At 42.4% G+C, this 24,963-nt stretch overlaps 1 protein-coding gene across 5 annotated transcripts in view; it reads left to right on the top strand.

Moving 5' to 3' along the window:
* Positions 1-24,963, top strand: part of LOC125902789 (cadherin-12-like) — a 286,220-nt gene that overhangs the window by 125,995 nt on the left and 135,262 nt on the right. For all 5 annotated transcript variants that reach the window (XM_049599389.1, XM_049599391.1, XM_049599392.1 and 2 more), the window contains 2 exons: positions 12,691-12,858; positions 13,028-13,215. In XM_049599389.1, the coding sequence (XP_049455346.1) occupies positions 12,691-12,858; positions 13,028-13,215 (356 nt within the window). The remainder of the gene's footprint in view (positions 1-12,690; positions 12,859-13,027; positions 13,216-24,963) is intronic.

Raw genomic sequence — 24,963 nt, 5'->3', positions numbered from 1 at the left:
GACCAGTGGAACTGGAAAATGCATATTTTACATCAATAAAATCTATTTTATCATTATTTTGAGTCACATTGTTGAAAGAATTTAGTCGTCTGTGTTCAAGCAGGATAATAGCAGGTCTCCATTGTGTGTCGGGCTTTCTATTTCCTTGTCAGAGTTTTTTTCTTTTTTAATTACTACTTACGTTTTTCAAGTGATTTCCCAAATTTGTTGTTGAGTTGTGATATGCCAATTGCTTTTGGCAAATCTGGCATTCTGCTTTCTTGGGGTTGTTGGGGCATATTTTAAAGTGCAGCCACACATCTGATGACCTCTTGGACATGTCTGCCAGCTCTGAGTGCGCTCGTTGTCAGTATCAGATTGGTGGGGGTTAGTGTTGCGTTTAAGGCCTCCCCCCAAAAAATGGAAAAAAAGTGCCAAAGCTTCGAATTTTTTTTTTTTTTTCACAGTCGAATCCCGTGCCATCACCGAAGCTTCGAATATTTTGGGTCAGCCCTAGTTAGTACCTTGTCTTTTAGTGGGGTGACTAAAGTTGTGGTTGTTAATTGTAACAGTATAAATTCAAGTTCGGAATGTTCAGTTTTCTGGGTATCAATTGCAAACTTAGGTATCAATTCTTTAGTCATGTCTTAGACAGTCTCAAAACGTATAAGAGGGGCCTCCACAATGCCAGAGCAAACTATTACTCAGCATTAATAGAAGAAAACAAGAATAACCCCAGGTTTCTTTTCAGCACTGTAGCCAGGCTGACTGAGAGTCACAGCTCTATTGAGCCTTTTATTCCTTTAGCCCTTAGCAGTAATGATTTTATGAGCTTTTTTAAATTATAACTATTCGAAGCAAAATTCATGACCTCCTGTCCTCAGATAGTACCTATCTAACCTCAAACACAGCTGTAAGACCTAATATATATTTAGATTGCTTCTCCCTAATTGCTCTTCAAGAATTGACTGCAGTGATTTCTTCATCTAAATCATCAACATGTCTCTTAGACCCCATCCCAACTAGGCTACTTAAGGAGGTCTTACCTTTAGTTAACACTCATACATTAGATATGATCAATGTATCTTTATTAACAGGCTATGTACCACAGTCTTTTAAGGTAGCTGTAATTAAACCTCTCCTAAAAAAGCCCACCCTGGATCCAGAGGTGTTAGTCAACTATAGACCACTATCTAATCTTGCCTTTCTTTCAAAGATCCTTGAGAAAGTAGTTGCAGACCAGCTGTGTGATTTTCTCCATGATAATAATTTATTTGAAAAATTTCAGTCAGGATTTAGAGTGCATAGCACTGAGACAGCACTAGTTAAAATTACAAATGATCTTCTAATTGCTTCGGACAACGGACTCGTCTCTGTACTTGTTTTATTAGATCTTAGCATGGCGTTTGACAATACTGACCATCAAATTCTGCTACAGATACTGGAACATTTAATTGGCCTAAAAGGTTCTGCACTAAGCTGGTTTAAATCTTATTTATCTGATTGTTTTCAGTTTGTTCACGTTCATAATGAATCATCCTTACGTACTAAAGTTTGTTTTAGAGTTCCTCAAGGTTCTGGGCTTGGACCAGTTCTATTTACTCTATATGTGCTTCCTTTAGGTAACATCATTACAAATCACTCTGTAAATTGTTATGCAGATGATACACAGTTGTATTTATCGATGAAGCCAGAAGAAAGTAATCAATTAACTAAACTTCATAATTGCCTTAAAGACATAAAACCTGGATGAGCACCAATTTCCTTATGTTAAATTCAGACAAAACTGAAGTTATTGTTCTTGGCCCCAAACAACTCAGAGACTCTTTATCTGATGACATAGTTTCTCTTGATGGCATTGCTCTGGCCTCTAGCACGACCGTAAGAAACCTATAAGTAATATTTGATCAAGATTTGTCTTTTAATTCTCATTTAAAACAAACCTCACGGACTGCATTTTTTCATCTGTGTAATATTGCGAAAATTAAGCCTATCCTGACCCAAAAAGATGCAGAAAAATTGGTCCAAAAATTGGCTTTTGTTACCTCTAGGCTGGATTACTGTAACTCTCTATTATAAGGTAGCTCTCATAAGTCTTTAAAAACTCTCCAGCTAATTCAGAATGCAGCGGCACGTGTACTAACAGGAACTAAGAAACAAGATCATATTTCTCCTGTTTTAGCTTCTCTGCACTGGCTCCCTGTAAAATCCAGAATTGAATTTAAAATCCTACTGTTAACTTATAAAGCTCTAAATGGTCAGGCTCCGTCATATCTTAGAGAGCTCATAGTGCCATATTATCCCACCAGAACACTGCGCTCTGAGAATGCAGGGTTACTCGTGGTCCCTAAAGTCTCCAAAAGTAGATCAGGAGCCAGAGCCTTCAGCTATCAGGCTCCTCTCCTGTGGAATCATCTTCCTGTTGCAGTCCGGGAGGTAGACACCGTCTCCACATTTAAGACTAGACTTAAGACATTCCTCTTTGATGAAGCTTATAGTTAGGGCTGGCTCAGGCTTGGCTTGTACCAGCCCCTAGTTAGGCTGACTTAGGCCTAGTCTGCCGGGGGACCCCTATAATACACCAGGCACCTTCTCTCCTTCTCTCCTTCTCCTTCTCTCTCTCTCTCTCGTGTCCTGTTACTGCATCTTGCTAACTCAGCCATACTGCATGTCACTAACTTGGCTTCTTCTCCAGAGCCTTTGTGCTCCACTGTCTCTCAGATTAACTTATATTGCAGCAGTGCCTGGATGGTGTGACGTGTGTGGTTGTGCTGCTGCCATGGTCCTGCCAGATGCTTCCTGCTGCTGCTGCCATCATTAGTCATACTTCTACTGTTATTATACACATATGATTATTGTCACATATGACAGATATTAATATATACTTTCAACATATTGTACCACAACAGCCAGAATTATAATTATAATATTATTCCTTTCATTAATGTTGTTGTAAACTACTGTCATTACCGTCTGTCCTGCATCTCTGTCTCTGTCTCTCTGTCTCTCTGTCTCTGTCTCTCTCTCTCTGTCTCATTGTGTCATACAAATTACTGTTAATTTATCATGTTGAACTGGTCTGTATGACATCTATTGCACATCTGTCCGTCCTGGAAGAGGGATCCCTCCTCAGTTGCTCTTCCTGAGGTTCCTACTGTTTTTTTTCCCCCGTTAAAGGTTTTTTTTGGGGGGAGTTTTTCCTTATCCTCTGTGAGGGTCCTAAGGACAGAGGGATGTCATATGCTGTAAAGCCCTGTGAGGCAAACTGTGATTTGTGGTATTGGGCTTTATAAATAAAATTGATTGATTGATTGATTGATGCCCACCAACGCTGTCTCGAGTTCATCAAGGCTTGAGGTTCCTAGCTTGAGGGTTCAGAAGAGTGACCTGTAGCCATGTTGGCTTTAGCATAGACTTAATGTACAAAGAGTTTGGTTAAAGAGTTTTGACCTTTAGGTACAGATCAGTGAGATCACAAACGCGTCAAATTGAGAGAGTCCATCAATAAGTGTAATAGGAGCCAGAAGAGGATATATTTATATTTTTTCAAAATGTGTAAGGTGTGTAGATATTTTATTTTATCAAGTTTTTATTTTTTTTATTTGAACTTGATTCCCCTTTTTTTTCAATCAATCATTTGATCAAAATTGTGTATATAGGTCTCTCTCTCTCTCTCTCTCTCTCTCTCTCTCTCTCTCTCTCTCTCTCTCCCTGCTCTCTCTCTCTCCTCTCTCTATGTATATATATATATACATATATATAGATATGTGCATGTTTGTTAGCTGTACAAATCAATAGTGCTCTTAGTAGTTATAGAAAATCAGATTAGTGAATTTAAATTTTCTTTTGAGATGAAAAATAATTATTCTCCTTTTGAGAGGAAAATAATTATTTTCTGCAGTAGCAGTCACATAAAACAGTAATTGGCGAGTTTTCAGTAACTAGACTGGTTAGGCTATTTAAAATTTCCTGTGGTAAAAACAGTCAAAATCACATAGCACAGTTTGTAATTAATCACAATTCAGATCAAAAACACACAAAATAAATACTTATTTATGAATGGGAAGACAACTCTTAAATTCAAATGTGGTTAAATACCCTTTAAAATGAAATCAGGCTTAATATAGGTTAACTCAGATTTAAAAGAAATTGTTTTGTAAAGGATAACATTCATCATCTCATTAGATAATGGGTTTATCAAAGTTAACCAGACTTAACTTAAATCAATGTTTGGTATTAAGACTCTCATCAATTTTAGACACTGGCTGCGGTCGGAAAGTCTTTTTTGCTTAGGAAGGTTCCTAGCTGAGTGAAATGACCCGGAAGTATTTTAGTGGCCGCCATGATAAGAGCTGTTTGAATTCTCTAAACACTAAGGAAAGGAGGTTCAATGCTTCCTTTCAGATCTCCTTTAGCATAGGATACATCGGACCTTCCTAAGCGATAGGAAAGGAGATAATTTAATCCCACAATGCTTTGCGGGAGCAACCGTTCACGGAGACAAACGAATAAACCCAAAGAAGTAGGAGAAGAGGAAGAACGAAAAGGGACAAAAGGGAAAGAAAAAGAACACCTGGCTCTCAACATGACTGAAAAGTCACGGAGATCACCATGTAAGTCACCGTTACATGAAGCTTTGCCCGTCTCATGCCATAACTTGATAATATGCATAATGTTATATGTTCCAAACTCTCAACAATATGTTAAACCCATGCAAACTATAAACGTCACGCTACTGTTGTAACATTACTCAATTCAAGTTAATATTGTGGTGTAAGATATGCTCAGTGTGCATTAATCATGTCACTATTTGTGCGTTGTTGAATCGCCAGCTTTTAGCAATATTAATTAATTAATTTTTCTTCAGTCACAGATGCTGACATCTCTGCACTCATACGGGCACGTGTGCGGCTGGAGCACCTCTTCAGCGGAAGGAGGAATGCGGCCAAAGCCGGCTGGGAGTAAGTAGTCATCCTTGTGGGTCAAAATGTTGATGTAGCCTAATGAATGGTGGCAAATTAAGCTAATCCTGACCTACAGGCAGGTGGTGAAAGAAATAGGGTTGGAGGGGCAGGTGTCACCCATGCAGGCGGCAAAAAAATGGGATAACTTAAAGACAAAATACAAGGTAAAGCAAATCAGTTGGCTGGGAACTGTGGTGGGCCAGTGTCTGTGGGTATTATGTTGCACAATAAATTGCATTTCTTGTATATTTTGTATAGTATTTTGTTCACATTTCTTAGCTATATTGCAAGCCCATATTCTTTACATTTCTACCTCTTACTATTTCTCACTGCTTCCATATTCATTTATTGTTCATTGCTGCCACAACAACTGACATCTCTGTTGTGGGGCTAATAAGGGAATCTTAATTCTTTAATGGCCAGTAACAGTTAGATTATTCCATGATTGGTCACTATACATTCTGCCCCAACTGCCCTTTCACTAACATTGTGTTAATCATGTTAATAGGAGCTGAGAAACCCACCCACAGACACGGGCACAGACAGCTACCTGGTGAGGCAACAGCAGCTACCTGGCCATGGTTCAGTGACATGCATGAGGCACTTGGGGGGAGGCCATCCATTCAGCCTCCCACCCTTGTTGCCTCATGCTCAATGCCACACCATGGCCAGGCTGCTGCTGGAGCCTCATTCCCTGTCTGTGCAGAGGCCTTGCCAGCCTCCCTCCCCCCTGAGACGGACAGTGAAGAGGAGGAAGCGTCTCCACCACCATCCACATCCACCTGCTCCCAGCCACCAACCAAGAGGCCAAAGAGGAGTGGGGTTGTAATTGGCCTTCCTGAGGGAGCAGGCCCTCAAAGATGAGGCGAGAGACCAGGCTCTCTATGAGCAAAATGAAAGATTCCTCGCAGCCTTGAAAGTCATGCATAATAATAAAGACAAATAAAAGAAAGGTAAACCTTTGAGTCCTGTTGTGTTAAATGCAAGTGAAAACAAAGGTGTTCAGTTGCTGAAAAATGGAATAGTAATGACCAACACATTGCATCAGTCCCCATAATGCCACTTTATTATTGAGGTTGTAGTGGGTGTTGCTGGTGAACATTACATTGTAAGTTGTTAAATATTTTACCCACTCTGTTCCTAATGTTTTGCCCCCCTCATGTTAATGGAGTGCGCAATATATTAGGAACACTGTTAAATCTACACACTCCAGTACACCACCACCATCCACTGTGACCTCAGTTGTAAACAAAGTAGAATTATAACTTTCTGACAATGTCAGAACTGAAAATGTATAGCCTAAGCTTAAGAATAGACTAAGTAAAATTCTGGTTTAAATACTCGGCATGATCTTAATACCTATGAATTATGTCATGGTGTATACTGATTTGGAGAGACTTCAGTTTTCATTGTATCCTCTTAATATCAACTTTGTTTTATTTGATTTATTCCCTGTGAAGAAATTTGATATGTGGGGATATGAGTTCTATGTATGTATACTCCTAAAGCTGGTGATCAAAATATAAAAAATATGAGAAAAAAATAGACTATGGCTGAGTTGTATTGGTTTGCACAGGTGTACCTGATAAAGTCACAGAAAGATCTACTATAATACGACAAACACTGTGTGAAAAAAAAAACGAAGATGGGTTCATTGGGATGGATAGTACTCAGCTGGGAAGATGGGTGATTGCCCAGTATTCAATGCTGTGTGTGTTGGGCCCTTAATTGCCTAATATCTTTGGGGAATCAACTGTCACATTAAATATCCACCGTCTGTATCAACCATAATAACTTCAAGGCACAATCATGTCAACATTTCAAGGTGTTTACTGAGTTTTGTGATCGTTTTCAACATAAGTTTGTGTTTCAAGAAAAAGGGATATGAAACATTTTTATTTAGATGATGTTTTTAATTCAACATGTTTGCAACTTAAGAATGGTATGTACAGTAGTAGATTTCTAAGCCTAACATATTTCCCTCTCTTGCATACAGTTGAACATTTGTCATAAATAATCACAATGATTCAGGAGGGTGAGTGTGAGCAACCATTTTCAGCGTTTCAGTTTTGTGACTGCCAATCTATCTTTTTTAATTCAATTCAGACATTGGTAATTAAGTCATATTTTTCACTGTGCTGTCCACGTTTATATAGCCTGCATGAGGCAACATGGTGAGTAGGCACGGGGCGGAGTATCTGAGATGCGCTTTTTGTAGTCCATCTTCAGTAAACTGTAGTTTCACCACGGTCGACCTACGTCACTGACATCCGCCGTCGCATGATGACATAGCCCAGTGTAATTGCGGTCGGATTCTCTCAGCACTGCGGTTCTCTTTTCCTAAGTCCTTATGAATTCTCCTACTCATCTTTCCTTGACCTTGTAACGTTTTCCACCAAGGTCAAGGACTAGTGATTAGGAATAGACGATAGGAGGGACTTTCCGACCGCAGTCACAGTTTCAATTTGTGAATCAAACTCAGTTAACCAAACAACCAGGAGAGGGTGCTGTTCAATTTGCACACCAAATGTAATGAGGCAAAGTAAGCAGGAGAGGGCGCTGTTCAATTTGCAAATTCGATGTAATGAGGGACAGCAACCAGGGAGGGTGCTGGTCAATTTGTAAATTCAATGTAGTTAGGTAAAGTAAACAGGAGAGGGCGCTGTTCAATTTGTAAATTCAATGTAACGAGGCAAAGCAACTAAAGAGGGCGCTGTTCGATTTAAAGGCTGCAGTGCAATTGGGCAGAATAGCCCAAGAGGGTGCTATTCTGAGGAAGTACTAAATAGTACTAAGAAGAAGTTTAGCACCGTCCACTGAGTGACTTTAGCTGTTTTAGCCTTAGCAGACCACAGTTACTCAAAACACCTAGGGCAAAACATTGTAGGCAATCATATTGCAGCAGTTTAGAATTTCACTAAACCCACACACAGATGAGCACAGCGACTTCATCTGTTTAGCACAGTTACCCAGGCAGGGCAATCAGCTAACACTTCATCGTTCGGCGACGATTTCGTTCACTCTTACCAAAGTAGTGAATCAACTTTAAATCTCAGCAACAGTCAGTGCTGTGCCAGCACAAGCGTTACCATAGCAACGATAGTAACAACTTTTTATCCCTTCACTGCTGTCTCGCAGCTGTCTCGGCTAGGAAGCTAAACTAACCAGGAGACACAGAGGATCTGAATTAATTATAACTTTCTGGAGTATCGCAGCAAAGCTTAATTAAAACAGCACACAATTATGACTCTGTGTTTCATGGAAATCAATGTGTCAAATAGGCCTTTTCTTAATGTGTGAGGTGACACTTAAGATATCTGAGAGATTCAGGTGCCAGCAGCACCGTAATTGAAACATTAAGGCTTACCGTTGTTTGGAATCGACATATATTTACCTCACACGGTGGCACCAAATATGTTGGGAATCAACTATATTTATCTCACACAGTAGCACCAAATATGTTGGGGTTTAATTGGCTATCGGAAATAATAAATAATTATTATTAATAATGAATAATTATGTTAAATAATGTGGCTTAATTAACATTAAATCACCTTGTGGGGCACCATTCCCGTAAAGGGAAAAATGATAGCCAGTTCAAGATATCAGTCTGATAAAATAGGCTAAACTATTAATTTGGAGTTTGATTAATAATTAAATTAATGACAACAACCAAAATTAACAGTAATGCCTGAAGGATTTTGGAGTTCTTGACGCAGCAGAGGTTGATTATTCATTCACCCTTGTGCAACATTAAACAGACAGCAGGCATGATTCCAAAGAATTATATTTATTCACAAATTAGCAAAGCAAACCAAAACATACAAATTCTAACTAACTATATACAAGCTTGGTGTGTATATGTGTGTTATGTGTGTGTGAGAGAGAAAGAAGAGAAAGACAAAGGCGGGTGTAGTGATCAAGTAACCGTTTGGCCTACAGAACAAAATGGCTGACAACAGAGAACTACCAAACGGTAACGGATTAGTACAGAGATTGTTTAGTTGTATGCAAGAATCTGTTTGCGAACAGTATTAGCAAACTAAACACTTAGCTTTGGCAAAGCCAACTAATCAATGACCTAACTGCAATCTATCACAACAATACTCAGTAAAGAGCATCAAAGCACATACAACAAGTCAAACAGTCTTGCTTAGCCTGTAAAGCTGTGATAAGCTATGCCCAGTTGTTACATTACCGATCCTTGAGTGGATGGGGAAAGAGTCACTTGGTGCTGTACTGCTCTGTTAGCTGGCAGAAGAAGTCTGGGAAGGTGTGGTTTCAGCTGCAGTCTTTGTGGTGTCCTTTGTTCCAAAGGTTCTGATCCGAGGAAGCTGGTCGCTCGGGTTCCTTGCAGAGTTAGACGCTGGTTGCTAATTCACTTAGTTCCTTGTTGCCTCTTTCATTGGTTTGTGCCTAGTTCCTAGTTTGCAAACCTTATGTTTGCCAGAGAGTCTGTGATCAGTTGCCCTCCCTTTAGTGGTTTGGGCTGTGGAGCAGAGGTTCGGGCCTCTGCTGACCAGGCCCAACCGGAGAGAGATGTGAGCTGTTGAAGCTCCTGGTGCAAGAAGAGAGAGAAGGCTTGGAGGGAGCAGACCTTGTACCGATGCCTGTGACATCACAGAGTCACATGTCACTGTAAAAGGTCTTGTCCAATCAAGTTTTGGGACTTGAGTCTCACTGAGGTGTGAGGTGAGACCTCCTGTGGAGATGGGTGCAACTTCGTTCTCTTTGTTTGAAGACAAAGAGCATGCAGAGGAAAAAGCCTTGAAATCAGTGATGATTTTACCAAATGACAAATCATCTGTGGTTCTGTGAATCCCAACACCGTAGTTTAGCTCTAAAGTTCAGTGTTATAACACAAATATATAATTTACCATGGTCTAAACGCGAGGACTTAAATCATCTAGCCTTTGGGTTTAGCGTCATCCACCCAAAGGTTGTAATTTTCTGCAGTTATTAATGCTCACACACAAATCAGAAGTACAAAAGTAAAACACACACGATTGATCCTCCAGTGGACAGACTGCTCAGAATATGCAAATATGATAAAACTTACGGGGGCTATCGGGCAAATTTGTTTTCACTATTGCCATTAAAATCGCCAAGGTTTGTCTGTTTATATAACTTGTTTAAAGGAACAATGATTTGATTAGGTTTCACACAGACACACCATATATGTAAGGGAAATACCTTTTTGAGAATATTTGCACTCGTAATAAGATTTTGGGGCACCACCCTCCTAATGAAGGAAGCAACTAATCAAATTAATAACTCCGTAAACGAATTATTAGTCAGCACGCTTATCAATAATGAATCAATCTCAATATCTGGGTTATAAATCCTCTATACAGGGATCTCAGCTCCTGTCCAAAAGATACACACACAACGACTTGGCAATAAATAAACATTTATTTAAGCTAAATATGTAACTGAATAAATGAATAGCAAATGATAATTACATGACACAACACAAAATCAACAGTATAAATAACTCACACGAGAGTTACCTCTCATTTCTTTCCATTTATAGTTTGGCGATAGTGGGACAGAGTATGTTAAGATATATATATAAATTGGGAATGCAGGGATGTGCAAAACCATTCACCTAATGAAACCTAAATTAAAATCAGGATACTTAACTAAGCCTCTTACGCAACCTCACTCTTCACCACACAGCGGCTTACTCAAGTTATGGAAGTTCTTTGCCTACTTTTTAGCAAAAGGAATCAAAGGCGAAGCTCCTCTTGGGGCCCCAGACTGTCGCTTCGCAGCTCCCAGACTTTCCAGCAGAATGAAGCCAGCTGTCACACAGCAGTGTGGGAGCGGTTGAGTCTGTGGTGTCCTGCAGGTGGCCGTTTGTGGTCGTTTCCTTTGCGCTGCAGAGAGTCTTTGGGCTGGCAGCCGCTGGTTCCGATGAATTTGGGGCAAAGAGGTCAGTCGGCAGGTGCTGGTCTACTACGTTATGATTGCTCGCTTATTATAATGGTGAAAACAATATCGGTGGCAGTTTGATATTGTTGTCAAAGTTATTATTAATGTGCAAAAATGTTGAAAACACTGGAGATAAAAGAAACTGGATAAGCAAAATTTAAAAGTTTAAAATAACTTTGATCGTGAGCACAAAAGAGTTACGCAGGAACCAAACATAACTGGTTATAAACATAAGGCGCAACAAAAGAGTAACGAGAAAACAAGAGAGCAGGAGAATACAAGAAGCGGGAATACAAGAAGCAAGAGAGCAAGCCGTGCTGAGCGCACTCATATTTCTCTGATCAAAGTGGGCGGATTTGATAAGGTGACCTCTCTAGTTGTAAAATAGTCTTATGTTATTTTGGAGGAAACTTAATGCTTTTCTTACATGAGGTCATATACTTTGATATGGACACATACTCGCGATGGACACATACTCTTCCCATTATGGGCAAAATTGATTCTTAACATCCAATTAAAAATACAAATTAACATTAAATCAAAATACAATTATTATGCCGCGTATATAAGCAGAGTACCGTATAAACTAGGCTACTTCAAATAAACACACTCTAGACTAACCTATAGTTGCAATATATAATGAAAAACAAAATGAAGAAGCACATATTCATGCAAACAAGTTGATTAATGAATCCCAATTATATCTTAATTCTAACTATATGGACTTCCTTACGGGAACTCTTCTTAACTCTGCCACAAGATGGCAGTATGGCTCCATATTAGATGAGGGGTTAACAGTTGGAATTGAAATTGAATTTTGCAACTTATCAATCTTTTGTTTTACAGGGTTAAAGCAAAGTATCATTCAAATCTAAGACATGAATTGTACACATGCACAAGTTTAGAATATAGGAAAGCAACCAACAAAAAGGAAACAAATGTATAATCTCACTTCTAACTGACATTTCAATTTTGTCACACAGAAACATTTGGTAAGAGAGGGGAGGGCGTGATCCCCCGGGGTGACAGGAGGGGACAGGATGTGGCTGAGAAAGGAAGCATTGTCTTAAGATCCTGGCAGGGCTGTTAATCAAGGCACGTTGCCTCAGGGCAAGAGACCCTTTTACAAGTTAATGACTTAAAATTACTTAAAAAGCATTTGCAGCATTTGTACCTGCAGTGAACCCTTTACCCCCCCTTTTGGCACCCGGATGTATGGAGGACGCATCCCTCCTGACCGGAGTAAGCTCGGGGGCAGGGTAATAAACATTTGACCCTCGCTTGTGGTTGTGGCCCTCTCATTGTCTATTTACTTGTAGTCCAGAATCTGGAGAGTTTAGGAAGGCTGTATGCTCCTACACCAGACACAAAACAAATGTGTCACATGACCCTTGTCTGACAGGAATTTTATGTTGTTCTGTCATTATGTTAGTTTAACATAGCTGTTGTTTCGATATTTAATTCTATGTCATATGAACATAAAAACACTGAGTACACATTTTACAACTTTTTTTAAAAAAAATTTCATTGAACTATAAAAATATTCTGTGGCAAGCTTAGGTTTCTCAATTGCAAGAATAAGAAATGAACTCTGAACTAGGAAATGCTCTTTATTTCATCTCACCACAACTTTATGTTAGATATTGTAATATTTACACGGACTGGAGGTCATTGACTGTGTGTGTGTATTAAACACATTGTACTGTAATATTCTGATCTAATAAAGGTTAGATCTAGAGTCTACTGTATCTATTCCTCTATATGGAAGGCTAAATAGCATAATGACCACCCTTTTCAACCCCACCTCCTCCAGGAGTGATCAGGACAGCTCTAGCCAACATGGACCGCGAGGTAAAATCAGAGTATCAGGTTCTTCTCCAGGCAAAGGACATGGGAGGTCAGCTGGGAGGGCTGGCCTCCACCACCACCATCAACATCACCCTCAGTGACGTCAATGACAACCCACCACGCTTCACTAAGAGTAAGAAAGTCTTAACAATAATGTCTGAATGGTTGATTGTTTGGATTGGTGAATGAGTCTTTCACTGGTTTGTCTGTAACGATCAATGACCAAAATCAGTCTACATGTTCTTTCTCTAATTGCACTTAATTGCTTTTCACTTTGTCCCCCTTCTCTCTCTTTCCCTCAGGTATTTTCCATCTGCGGGTGCCAGAGTCGGCGTCAGTTGGGTCAGCAGTGGGTCAGATTCAAGCCCACGATCTGGATGCTGGCAGCAATGCAGAGGTGGATTTTGCCATTGTTCCAGGAGATGAGGGCAACATGTTTGACATCTTCTCTACCAGCGAAAGTCAAGAGGGAGTTGTCATCTTGAAAAAGGTACATTCACTCATCATTAGCTGCACATTAGCTCCTTTTTACACACATACATATACTGTACTCCAGCTTGATATGCATAATAATCAATTTGGTTATTCATTCTCAAATATGGCCAGGACTCAAATAATATCTGGGAGTTTGGCCAGTCTGAACCAACTAAGGATCATGATAGCTAACATGGGCAGGCTGAGGTGGAATCTGTAACATCATGCGTAAATTCAGCATTATGTCAGTTTCCATATCACTAATTACGTACATCTGGACAACAACAGCAATTACAACAATTTTTACATTCGATCTTGATGTCAGTCCTGAGACTAAAAGTCCATGTTTAATACAGTCACATTTAGTCAACCTTGTCCTTTTCATTTTTAGTTCAACCCTAGTTTTAGTCAGGTTTTTAGTCAAGCCCGAAGTTGAGCCTTTAGAGCAAACCTCAGCAAACTGCTGTAAGATAAGAAATCATTTAATTGATTTGGTCTGATCTGATAAATTAAGCAATACGACCAGATATGGAACATACTGTCTTTACAACAGATACCCATTGATTTAGTTATAACAGTTTCTATCTTCCGTTTAAATACATTTAGAATGACAACACTTTTTCTAGACTTCTATATACTCTGAAAATACTTTTTTAGAGCCCGAGCAATGACTGCAAGTCTTCCGCGGAGGACCCTATTGAAATCACGTTGTTTATTATTATTTATTAGGGCCTGAGCGACGACTGCAAGTTGTCCGGAGGACCTTATTGAAATCGCGCTGTTTATTATTAGAGCCTGAGCAACGACTGCAAGTTGTCTGCGGAGGACCCTATTGAAATGGCGCTGTTTATTAGAGGTCCAAGCCCGCGGGGCCTGGGGAACGAGTATGCAAGCAGATGCATTTCCCAAGATGAGCGGTGCTGGGAACCCTATTGTTTTTGTTCAGATTTTTTATTATCACTATTAGGGGTCCAAGCCCGCGGGACCTGGGGAGCACACGCGTTTCCCAGGACCAGCGGTGCTGGGAACCCCATTGTTTTTGTTCAGATTTTTGTTATTATGAGGGCCCGAGCACCTACCGATGCAAGGACCCTATTGAAATGCAGGGATTTTTTGTTATTATTATTATTATTATTATTAGGACCGAAAGCCGGGCGAAGGCCCTATTGAAACTGAAGGAATTATTAGGGCCCGAGCACCGAAGGGTGGGCAAAGGCCCACTTGAAACTGCTCCGTTTATTATTATTTGGGCCCGAGCACCAAGCAGTGCAAGGACCCTATTGAAATTCAAGGATTTATTATTATTGTTAGGACTCGAGCACCGACCGAAGGCCGGGCGAAGGCCCTCTTGAAACAGAAGGAATTATTATTAGGGCCCGAGCACCTAGCGGTGCCTCTTGGAGGCATGCTCTAAACCCAACAGGAAGTCGGCCATTTTGGATTTACTGTGCAATTTTGGTGCATTTTTGGCCATTTCCAGGGGTCCTAAATGAATGAACCTAGTCCTAGAGATTTCATCCGATCGACTTCAAACCTTGGTCTGTCCCACCCCAAGACGTTGAAGATGAAAAGTTATCAAAAGCTTGAGTTTTCGTCAATGCGTGTGACGGTGGGATGGCATCAAAGTTAGGGGTCTTGCCACTAAACAGGAAGTAGTTTATAACGACAGCATACATGGTCCGATTTGCCCAAACTTCACAGGATTGATGAACGTCCCGCCCTGAACACATCTACGTGTCAGTATTTAGAAATAAATATAGCACCCCCTACTGGCAACAAGAAATGTCATGTTTTAGACTTTAGACCAGATCCACCTCAAACTTGGTCAAAAAAGCCAAAAGATGTTGATGATGCTTTATTGTGGAAACTGTGTGTTTTTGTCGAAGGGCGTGGCCATGGCCTGGCGGCGAACTTTGATGTTTCGCCGTGATGATAAACATTGCTGTAACTTGACTCCATGTGGGCATATCTTGCCAAAACTTCACACATATGATGAGAGTCTAGCCCTGAACACATCTACAGAAGAATTTTGAATCACCGCCATAGCGTCATCTACTGGTAACAGAAAGCTACTTTATACATTCTTTGATGTCCCGCTTCTAGCAGGTTAATCAGACCCACCTCAAACTTGCTGATCTAAGTCCTTAGATCTTGATGATACTTAAAAATTAAGCTTTTGAGTCTTCATCAAACACTGTCACCGTGGTGCCGCCTTGTTCGCCATTAAACACGATGTTGTTTTGAAGGGACACAGGATGCTTGAAAACTCACCAAATGTGGCATACACATCACAGGTGGCAAGTCCTGTTGTCTGATGTGATTTTTGTGCTTTGATGCACCAAGATGGCTCAACAGCTAGAATATTTCAATTAAGCAGCCCCCAAAGCTGGTTTGACCTGCATGTATGAAACTTGGTAGGCACCTGTAACAGTCTATCACGTACAAAAAAGCCTCTTGCAGCCATGCTCCAAACCCAACAGGAAGTCCGCCATTTCGAATTTACTTGTGCCACTTTTATGCATTTTTGCCCATTTCCAGGGCTTGTAAATTAACGAACTTATCCTACAGATTTAATCAGATTGGTTCCAAACTTGGTGTATGTAAGCCTGACTACGTTGTGACTAAAAGTTATCACAGGATTTGCCCAATGTTGAATGGTGCGCCCACTGCCGAGCGTTGAGTCTTGAGGTCTCGCCACAAAAAACGAAATTGCTGTAGCTTTGGCATAAATGGTCCAATCTCCACCAAACTTCACATGATTCATATTAGTCCCGCCCTGAACACATTTTCATTACCATATTGCCTGATAATCATAGCACCACCTCGTGTTGAAAAGAAGAACTTCTTACCAGACACTTATCTTTGGATTCACCTGTAATTTCAGTGCTGTGGTCTATATTTGATGTACACAAACGTGGCATATCATTAGTGTCTATGCGCGCTGCAGTGGTTTTACTTTTGATGTCTTGCCATGAAACAGGAAATTGTTATAAATTTGGAGTAAATGGTCCGTTGTCCACCAAACTTGACATGATTCATATTTGTCCTACCCTGAACACATTTATATGCCAATATTCCGTGATAGTCATAGCGCCACGCACTGGTGAAAGGAAGTACTTCTTACCAGACACTAATCTTTGGATTCACCTGAAATTTCAGTGCTGTGGTGTGTATTTGATGTACACAAACATGACATATCATTAGTGTCTATACGTGCTGCAGAGGGTTTAATTTTGAGGTCTCGCCATGAAACAGGAAATTGCTATATTGTTGCCGTAAATGTTCTGATCTCCATCAAACTTCAGATGATTCATATTAGTCTTGCCCTGAAAACATTGATATGACCATATTTCCTGATACTCATGGTGCTACCTAGTGGTGACAGGAAGTAGGTCTCAAACACTTATCTTTTGATTTATCTGAAAGTTAAATGCTGTGGTGTATATTTGATGTATAAAAACATGATGTATAATTACTGCACTCTCCAACTCCCTCTAGTGGAAAGAGGAAGTGATACAAAATGTGAAATATGTCATTCCAGCACTGTATCAGGGATAACAGCCCCTGAACATCGTTTAACCTAACTTGGCAAGTGTATGTAACCCTCAGAGATGTACAAAAAAGCCTCTTGGAGGCATGCTCTAAACCCAACAGGAAGTCAGCCATTTTGTCTTGACTTTTTTTTGTCACGGCGATTCCACAACTTAAATTTGAACAAACTCCTCCTTGGGATTTCGTCTGATCAACTTCAAAGTTGGTACAGATCATTCTGAGAACATGCTGATCAAAAGTTATTAAAAGCTTTTCTCTAAGTGAAGGGGTGTGGCAGCTAGGGCGTGACAAATTTTGGCAACTTTTTGTTTTCTTGCCATCGAATTTTAAACGGCTCTCCCGCCCACATACTTGATCTCAGCAGCTTCAAACTTACTGAACATGATGATGGCCCTGCCCCGATCAGCCCGATATGTTAATATCCCACCTTATTCATAGCGCCCCCCGGTGGTAATAGTAAGTGACCAGTTTTTACTTTAACATGTACTAATGCCACAAACTTGACCGCATGAACTTCATTCCACTTCTAATGCATGCAGAACAAGTTGGTGAAGCTACCTTATGAACGCTATGAAGCTACGTCTAATGGTGTCCATGTGGCAGAGTGGCGACTATTGATCCCTCGCCACTAAATACGTTTGGCATTTTGATGGCTTCAGCAACCTCATCTCCTCATGAAAATTTATACACAGGTTAAGAATGGCGAGCTCTTACATCTGATAGGGGCGTTGCCCATGGGGGGGGGGGGGCAAAATGCCTCAATAGCGCCCCCTTGAACTTTTCAAAAAACCCTCCCCATAGGGTTCTTTTTGGAGTTGGAACATGAAAATTGGGACACATGTGTATGTTGTCCAAATGCACATAAAAGTCCAATGGTCTAGGACCAATGGTCTACTCCAAACAGGAAGTCAGCCATTTTGATTTTGACTTGTCATTTTGGCGTGATTTCCACGTTGTATTTTAACGAACTAGTCCTAGGGATTTCATCCAATCGACTTCAAATTTTTTACAGATCATCCAGAGACCATGCTGATCAAAAGTTATTAAAAGCTTTTTTCTATGTCAAGAGGCGTGGCTGCCATGGCGCCTCCCAATTTTTTTTACAGATCATCCAGATCAAAAGTTGTGCTCTGCATGTCTGTAGATCAAAGGGCGTGGCTGCTATGGCGCTGCCATTTTTAATCCATCGTCATGCATATTGAAGCAGCTCTCTCTCCCACATAATTCATCCAAACTGCTTCAAAATTTCTGTACATGATAAGAGCCCCGCCTTCTATGCCTCCACATGCTCGTAGGCAGTTTCGCTCATGGCGACCCCTTGTGGAAACAGGAAATGCAATTTTTTACACTGACAAACACCAACTTCAAGCTCCTGACCTGACCAACTACATTTTGTAGCCACATGATGATCAAGTTGATGAATCTCCACAGTGACACACATGTCCTGTCATGTTGCAGGTTGCCGCAGCGGCGACTTTTCCTCCTTCGCCACGGAACATCAACTTGGTATAAATCATTCATGCATTGTCCAAATTTCACATCTGTGATGAGGGTCCACCCCTGAACGCACCTGGCTACATCTGGTTATGCTCGTAGCACCACCTGGTGGATGAACGAAACATTGCGTTCATTCGCTCCTGCCAGGTTTCTTCTCCCTTCTCGCATTGCACCACAGCCCCCACGTGCCTCAGACCCCCACTGTTGCATGGGGGAGCAAGGGCCCGATCACAGCTGCTTGCAGCTTTAATTCGGGCCCGAGCAGGTCACAGACCTGCAAGGTCCCTATTGTTTTTCTCCTGTTTATGTATTTATTTATTTATTTATTTATTTATTTACTTTTGTTGTCTTCCGCCCATATGATCGCATTTTTCATTGCCTGAACATACCCCAAAACTCACCAAACTTGGAATATAAGTCACACGTGGCGAAAAATTTTATAATCTATTGTCCTCCTGAATTTCCACCACTAGGTGGCGCTATTATTAAGGAAAGTGTGTTTTGGCTCATAACTCCCATATACTTTGTCGCACATTGAAAAACCTTATATCCACACGTTCAGTGAATTGAGCTGAATCTTGTGTTATAGGCCACGCCCATTCATCCAAGCATCCATTTCTGCCTTCAGTTCTTTGTCATAAATTCGCAAAATGTCACAAACCTACATTTTCGACCTCCTCCTAGGCAATTTCACCGATTTGCACGAAACTTTGCACACAGCATCTGTGGAGTCTCCTCACAAAAAGTTATGAAAAGAATTCTGATATTCCAAACAATACTCAAGTTATTAAACAACAACTTGATTTCGTTGTAAACAGGAAGTGCTGCATATCTCCACATTGGTGTATCCGAATGACATGAAACTCAGTTTACTACTTCCCCATGAGGCCCTGAGGCTCTGTGCAAAATGTCAGGCGATGACCACCAGGTGGCGCTCTTTAAATTCAAGTAATTTATATCTCAACATCGGTTGGGCGGATTAACACGAAACTTGGTATAGTTATTGTCAATGCCTGTCTGAGGATATCTGATGAAGGACTTACCAATCCGCCATTAGGTGGCGCTCTGGTGGCCGTCTAATTTAATATAAGGCACTGTGCCAACACCATAACACTCATGGAAATAAAATTGATAGGGGTGGTATAGACTGGCTGTAACTCACACACCAAAAATGACCAGCAGGTGGCGCTATTTTCAATGCAAAAGCGTTTTTGGCTAATAACTCCCACATAATATGTCGCACATTGTTAAACCTTCTATTTACATGTTCTCTGAATTCAGCTGAATTGTGTGGTGTAAGCCACGCCCACGTTCGCGGGAACTTTCCATTCGCTAAATCGTGACAAATGAAAAACATACTTTTTCGAACTCCTCCTAGGCGATTTGACTGATTTACACCAAACTTTGCATGAAGCATCTGTGGACCCTCCTGACAAAAAGTTATTAAAAGAATTTTGATTGTCCAAAAAACAGCCAAAATATAAAACAACAAATTCCTGCACATTGTTTTCAAAACAGACAGTCTTTCGTATCTTGACCAAATACAGTTGGATTACCACAATACTTTTGCTAATTGTGTTCCATGGCACGATGAGGGTTTGTGCAAAATTCGGTGCAAATCAGCCAATAGGTAGCGCTCTGGTGGCAGTCTAATTAGTGTGAATAGAAGTAAATTGGAAAATCTTCAAATCCTCTTCAAAACTAATCAACTTTCAACCTCTTCTTGTCCCTCATACTTTGAGCTAGAGACACCATGTCAACTTTTAAAGAGTCAGAAGACCTTGAACTATTGGGCATGTACTCAGCTTCTACTTTTTGGAAAAATACATAGGTGGGTTGGGTGCCTACCTGTATACTGGATATGTAAGTAAGAGATAACATTTATTTTTTTTAATTTATTACAGCTGAAAAGACATCTAGGTGCACGCCCCCCGATGGCAGCACGCCCCAACGCACGTGGACTGTGAGGACCCGTTCATCGCTGCTTGCAGCTTTAATTTTTTTTTTCTTCAGCCAAAATGGTCGCATTTTTGACTGTCTCAACATACCCCAAAACTCACCAAACTTGGAATATAAGTCACACCTGGCGAAAAATTTTATTATCTATTGTCCTCCTGAATTTCCACCACTAGGTGGCGCTATTATTAAGGAAAGTGTGTTTTGGCATTTAGGCATGGATGAATGGGCGTGGCATATACCACAAGATTCAGCACAATTCACTGAATGTTCAAATGTAAGTTGTGGAAATCGCCGTAATGAAAAAATTCAAAACAAAATGGCCGACTTCCTGTTGGGATTTTACCATGACGTTAGGAGACTTTTTTGTGTGTCTGGGTATGATACATGTGTGTACCAAATTTCGTTTGCCTATGACAAACTAACCCCAATGGGGAGGGTATTTTGAAAATTTGTAGGGGGCGCTATTTCAGCTTTTCGCACCGACCATGTGCAACCACCCAAAAATACTGAATTTCGGATGTGGCCAGACGAATGTGGAAAGTTAGAAGCATTTTGAAATTTGGGAAAGGGGCGAAATTGGGACACGAAATGGCGTAATAATAATAATAATAATAATTAAAGCTGCAAGCAGCGTTTGGCGGGACCTCGCACTCGCGCCTGTTTCCGCCCTCAGCTTATGTCGTCACTGTGAATTATTTAGAAATATCAAACATATTGCCACAAACATCAGAAAATCCTTACAGAGCTGAACGTTTTGATGTTTGAATGCTTTCTGTAGCTGTAGGTATGTACAAGTGATGTCACATTATGCAAATTAGATGAGCGAATTTCTTCCCATCAGATTCCTCTTCCTTTATTTTGAGGACGAGACAACAAAACAATACAAAACAAAAGAAATCTACTGTGTAAATATGTTCAACATGGTGTTTTACTGAGATTTATGAAATCCAATATGGCCACTGCCTAGTGACGTAACAATATGCAAATTGGATGAGTTAATTTACTCCTATCACAAACTTTGGGTCATGATGAATAGTTTTCTCATTTACAGTATGCCTTTATCTGTCACCACTTTCAAGCCACAGCCTTTTGAAATGTTGAAATGAAAATGGAATATTTTCCTCAATTAACTCTGGCACCTAAAGGGTTAAAATGGAGATGCTGCCCCTGTCATGTCTGAATGTAAGATGTAGACACGCACAGACATCATGTTTCTGTGAGTTTGTGTGTGATAGCGGTTGCCATGGTAATTAAGTAAGCGCACCTGGCAGACAGACAGAACACAGAGAGACATCTTTTAGTGGAGATTTAACTCCTCCAACAAAGGCGAGGACTTCTTTGTGAGTAGTCCACTACTGTTGGGCCTGGTCACTTATAAACGCACGCAGCAAAAACAAGAGGGTCCTCGCCTTCGGCGAGGACTGCTCCTTGAGCAGTCCTCTGCCTCTAGGCTCGGTCCCTAATTAAAGCTGCAAGCAGCGTTTTGCGGGACCTCGCACTCGCGCCCGTTTCCGCCCCCAGCTTATGTCGTCACTGTGAATTATTTAGAAATATCAAACATATTGCCACAAACATCAGAAAATCCTTACAGAGCTGAACGTTTTGATGTTTGAATGCTTTCTGTAGCTGTAGGTATGTAGAAGTGATGTCACATTATGCAAATTAGATGGGTGAATTTCTTCCCATCAGGTTCCTCTTCCTTCATTTTGAGGAAGACATGACAAAAACAACACAAAACAAAATAAATCTACTGTGTAAATCTGTTCAAAATGTTTTTTGACTGAGATTTATGAAATCCAATATGGCTGCCTGCTGGTGATGCCACAATATGCAAATTGGATGAGTTAATTTACTCCTATCACAAACTTTGGGTCATGATGAATAGTTTTCTCATTTACAGTATGCCTTTATCTGTCACCACTTTCAAGCCACAGCCTTTTGAAATGTTGAAATGAAAATGGAATATTTTCCTCAATTAACTCTGGCACCTAAAGGGTTAAAATGGAGATGCTGCCCCTGTCATGTCTGAATGTAAGATGTAGACACACACACAGACATCATGTTTCTGTGAGTTTGTGTGTGACAGCGGTTGCCATGGTAATTAAGTAAGCGCACCTGGCAGAAGAGCAGAGAGAGACAGACACCTCTTTTAGTGGAGATTTAACTCCTCGAACAAGTTTTTCCCATTCCCAAACTGTTGGTCCAATCATGAAAATAATGTGATGATGAGAGAGATAAAGTTATACAGAAGATCTGTATATGTACAGTGAAAATTGTGGCCGTATGAGCGAGTTGAAGAGAAACTTGTCGTCGTCCTCCGCTTATCCGGGTCCGGGTCGCGGGGGCAGCAGCCTCAGCAAGGAAGCCCAGACAGTCCTCTCCCCAGCCACTTCCATCAGCTCTTCCGTGGGAACCCCGAGGCGTTCCCAGGCCAGCCGGGTGATGTAGTCCCTCCAGCGTATCCTGGGGCGGCCCCGAGGTCTCCTCCCAGTTGGACATGCCCGAAACACCTCCCAAGGGAGGCGTCCGGAAGGCATCCTTACCAGATGCCCGAACCACCTCAACTGGCTCCTCTCGATGTGGAGGAGCAGCGGCTCTACTCCGAGTCCCTCCCGAATGTCTGAGCTCCTCACCCTATCCCTAAGGCTGAGCCCATCCACCCTGCGGAGGAAACTCATTTCGGCCGCTTGTATTCGCGATCTCATTCTTTCGGTCACTACCCAGAGCTCGTGATCATAGGTGAGGGTTGGAACGAAGATCAACTGGTAAATCAAGAGCTTCGCTTTCTGGCTAAGCTCCCTTTTCACCACAACGGACCGGTTAAGCGCCCGCATCACTGCTGACGCTGCCCCAATCCGCCTGTCAATCTCCCGCTCCATCCTACCCTCACTCGTGAACAAGATCCCGAGATACTTAAACTCCTCCACCTGAGGAAGGACCTCCCCCCTGACCTGGTGTGGGCAATCCACCCTTTTCTGGCTGAGGACCATGGCCTCGGACTTGGAGGTGCTGATTCTCATCCCAGCCGCTTCACACTCGGCTGCGAACCGCCCCAGTGAGAGCTGGAGGTCACTGTTCGATGGAGGTAGGAGGACCACGTCATCCGCAAAAAGCAGGGACGAGATTCTCCCATCACCGAACCTGACACCCTCCACCACTCGGCTGCGCCTAGAAATTCTGTCCATAAAAGTTATGAACAGAACCGGTGACAAAGGGCAGCCCTGGCGGAGTCCAACCCTCACCGGGAACAGGTCCGACTTACTGCCAGCCACGCGAACCAGACTCATACTCCTTCGGTACAGGGACTGGATGGCCCTTAGCATGGGGCCACCCACCCCATACTCCCAGAGCACCCCCCACAGGATGCCCCTGGGGACACGGTCGTAAGCCTTCTCCAAATCCACAAAACACATGTGGACTGGTTGGGCGAACTCCCATGCCCCCTCCAGCACCCTGGCGAGGGTAAAGAGCTGGTCCACGGTTCCGTGTCCGGGACGAAAACCACATTGCTCCTCCTCGATCCGAGGTTCAACTATCGACCGGACCCTCTTCTCCAGCACCCTGGAGTAGACCTTACCGGGTAGGCTGAGGAGTGTGATCCCCCTGTAGTTGGAACACACCCTCTGGTCCCCTTTCTTGAAAATGGGGACCACCACCCCGGTCTGCCACTCCAGAGGCACTGCCCCTGATGTCCACGCAATGCTGCAGAGGCGTGTCAGCCAAGACAGCCCTACAACATCCAGAGCCTTGAGATATCCGGGACGAATCTCATCCACCCCCGGGGCTCCGCCGCCTCGGAGTTGTTTCACCACCTCGGCGACTTCTGCCCCAGAAATTGGACGACCCGCCCCTGAGACCCCCGTCTCTGTTTCCTCACTGGAATACGTGTTGGTGGGATTGAGGAGCTCCTCAAAGAATTCCTTTCACTGCCCGACAATGTCCCCAGTTGACGTCAGTAGCTCCCCACCCCCACTGTAAACAGTGTGAGCAAGTTGCCGCCTTCCCCCCCTGAGGCGCCGGACGGTTTGCCAGAACCTCTTTGGAGCCGATCGATAGTCTTCCTCCATGGCCTCACCGAACTCCTCCCACGCCCGAGTTTTTGCCTCTACGACTGCCGCCGCCGCGCTCCGCTTGGCCCGCCGGTACCCGTCAGCTGCTTCTGGAGACCCACAGACCAACCATGCCCTGTAGGCCTCCTTCTTCAGCCTGACGGTTCCCCTCACCTCTGGTGTCCACCAGCGGGTTCGGGGATTACCGCCGCGACTGGCACCAGCGGCCTTGCAGCCACAGCTCGCGACCGCCGCCTCAACAATGGCAGAACGGAACAAGGCCCATTCGGACTCAATGTCCCCCTCCGCCCTCGGGACGCGGTCGAAGCTCTCCTGGAGGTGGGAGTTGAAGATCATCTGGACAGGTTCTTCCGCCAGGCGTTCCCAGCAGACCCTCACTGTTCGTTTGGGCCTGCCAGGTCTGCGCGGTGTCTTCCCCCACCATTTGATCCAACTCACCACCAGGTGGTGATCAGTTGACAGCTCTGCTCCTCTCTTCACCCGAGTGTCCAGAACATATGGCCGCAGGTCAAATGATACGACTACAAAGTCGATCATTGACCTGCGACCTAGGCTGTCCTGGTGCCACGTGCACCGATGGACATCCTTATGTTTGAACATGGTGTTAGTTATGGCCAAACTGCGACCCGCACAGAAGTCCAATAACTGAACACCACTCGGGTTCAGATCGGGCAGGCCGTTCCTCC

This window comes from Epinephelus fuscoguttatus, linkage group LG15 (assembly GCF_011397635.1).
Source record: "Epinephelus fuscoguttatus linkage group LG15, E.fuscoguttatus.final_Chr_v1".
In the NCBI taxonomy this organism is placed as follows: domain Eukaryota; kingdom Metazoa; phylum Chordata; class Actinopteri; order Perciformes; family Serranidae; genus Epinephelus; species Epinephelus fuscoguttatus.
Note: the sequence above shows the minus strand (reverse complement) of the source record. Positions and strands in the feature narration are given on the sequence as shown.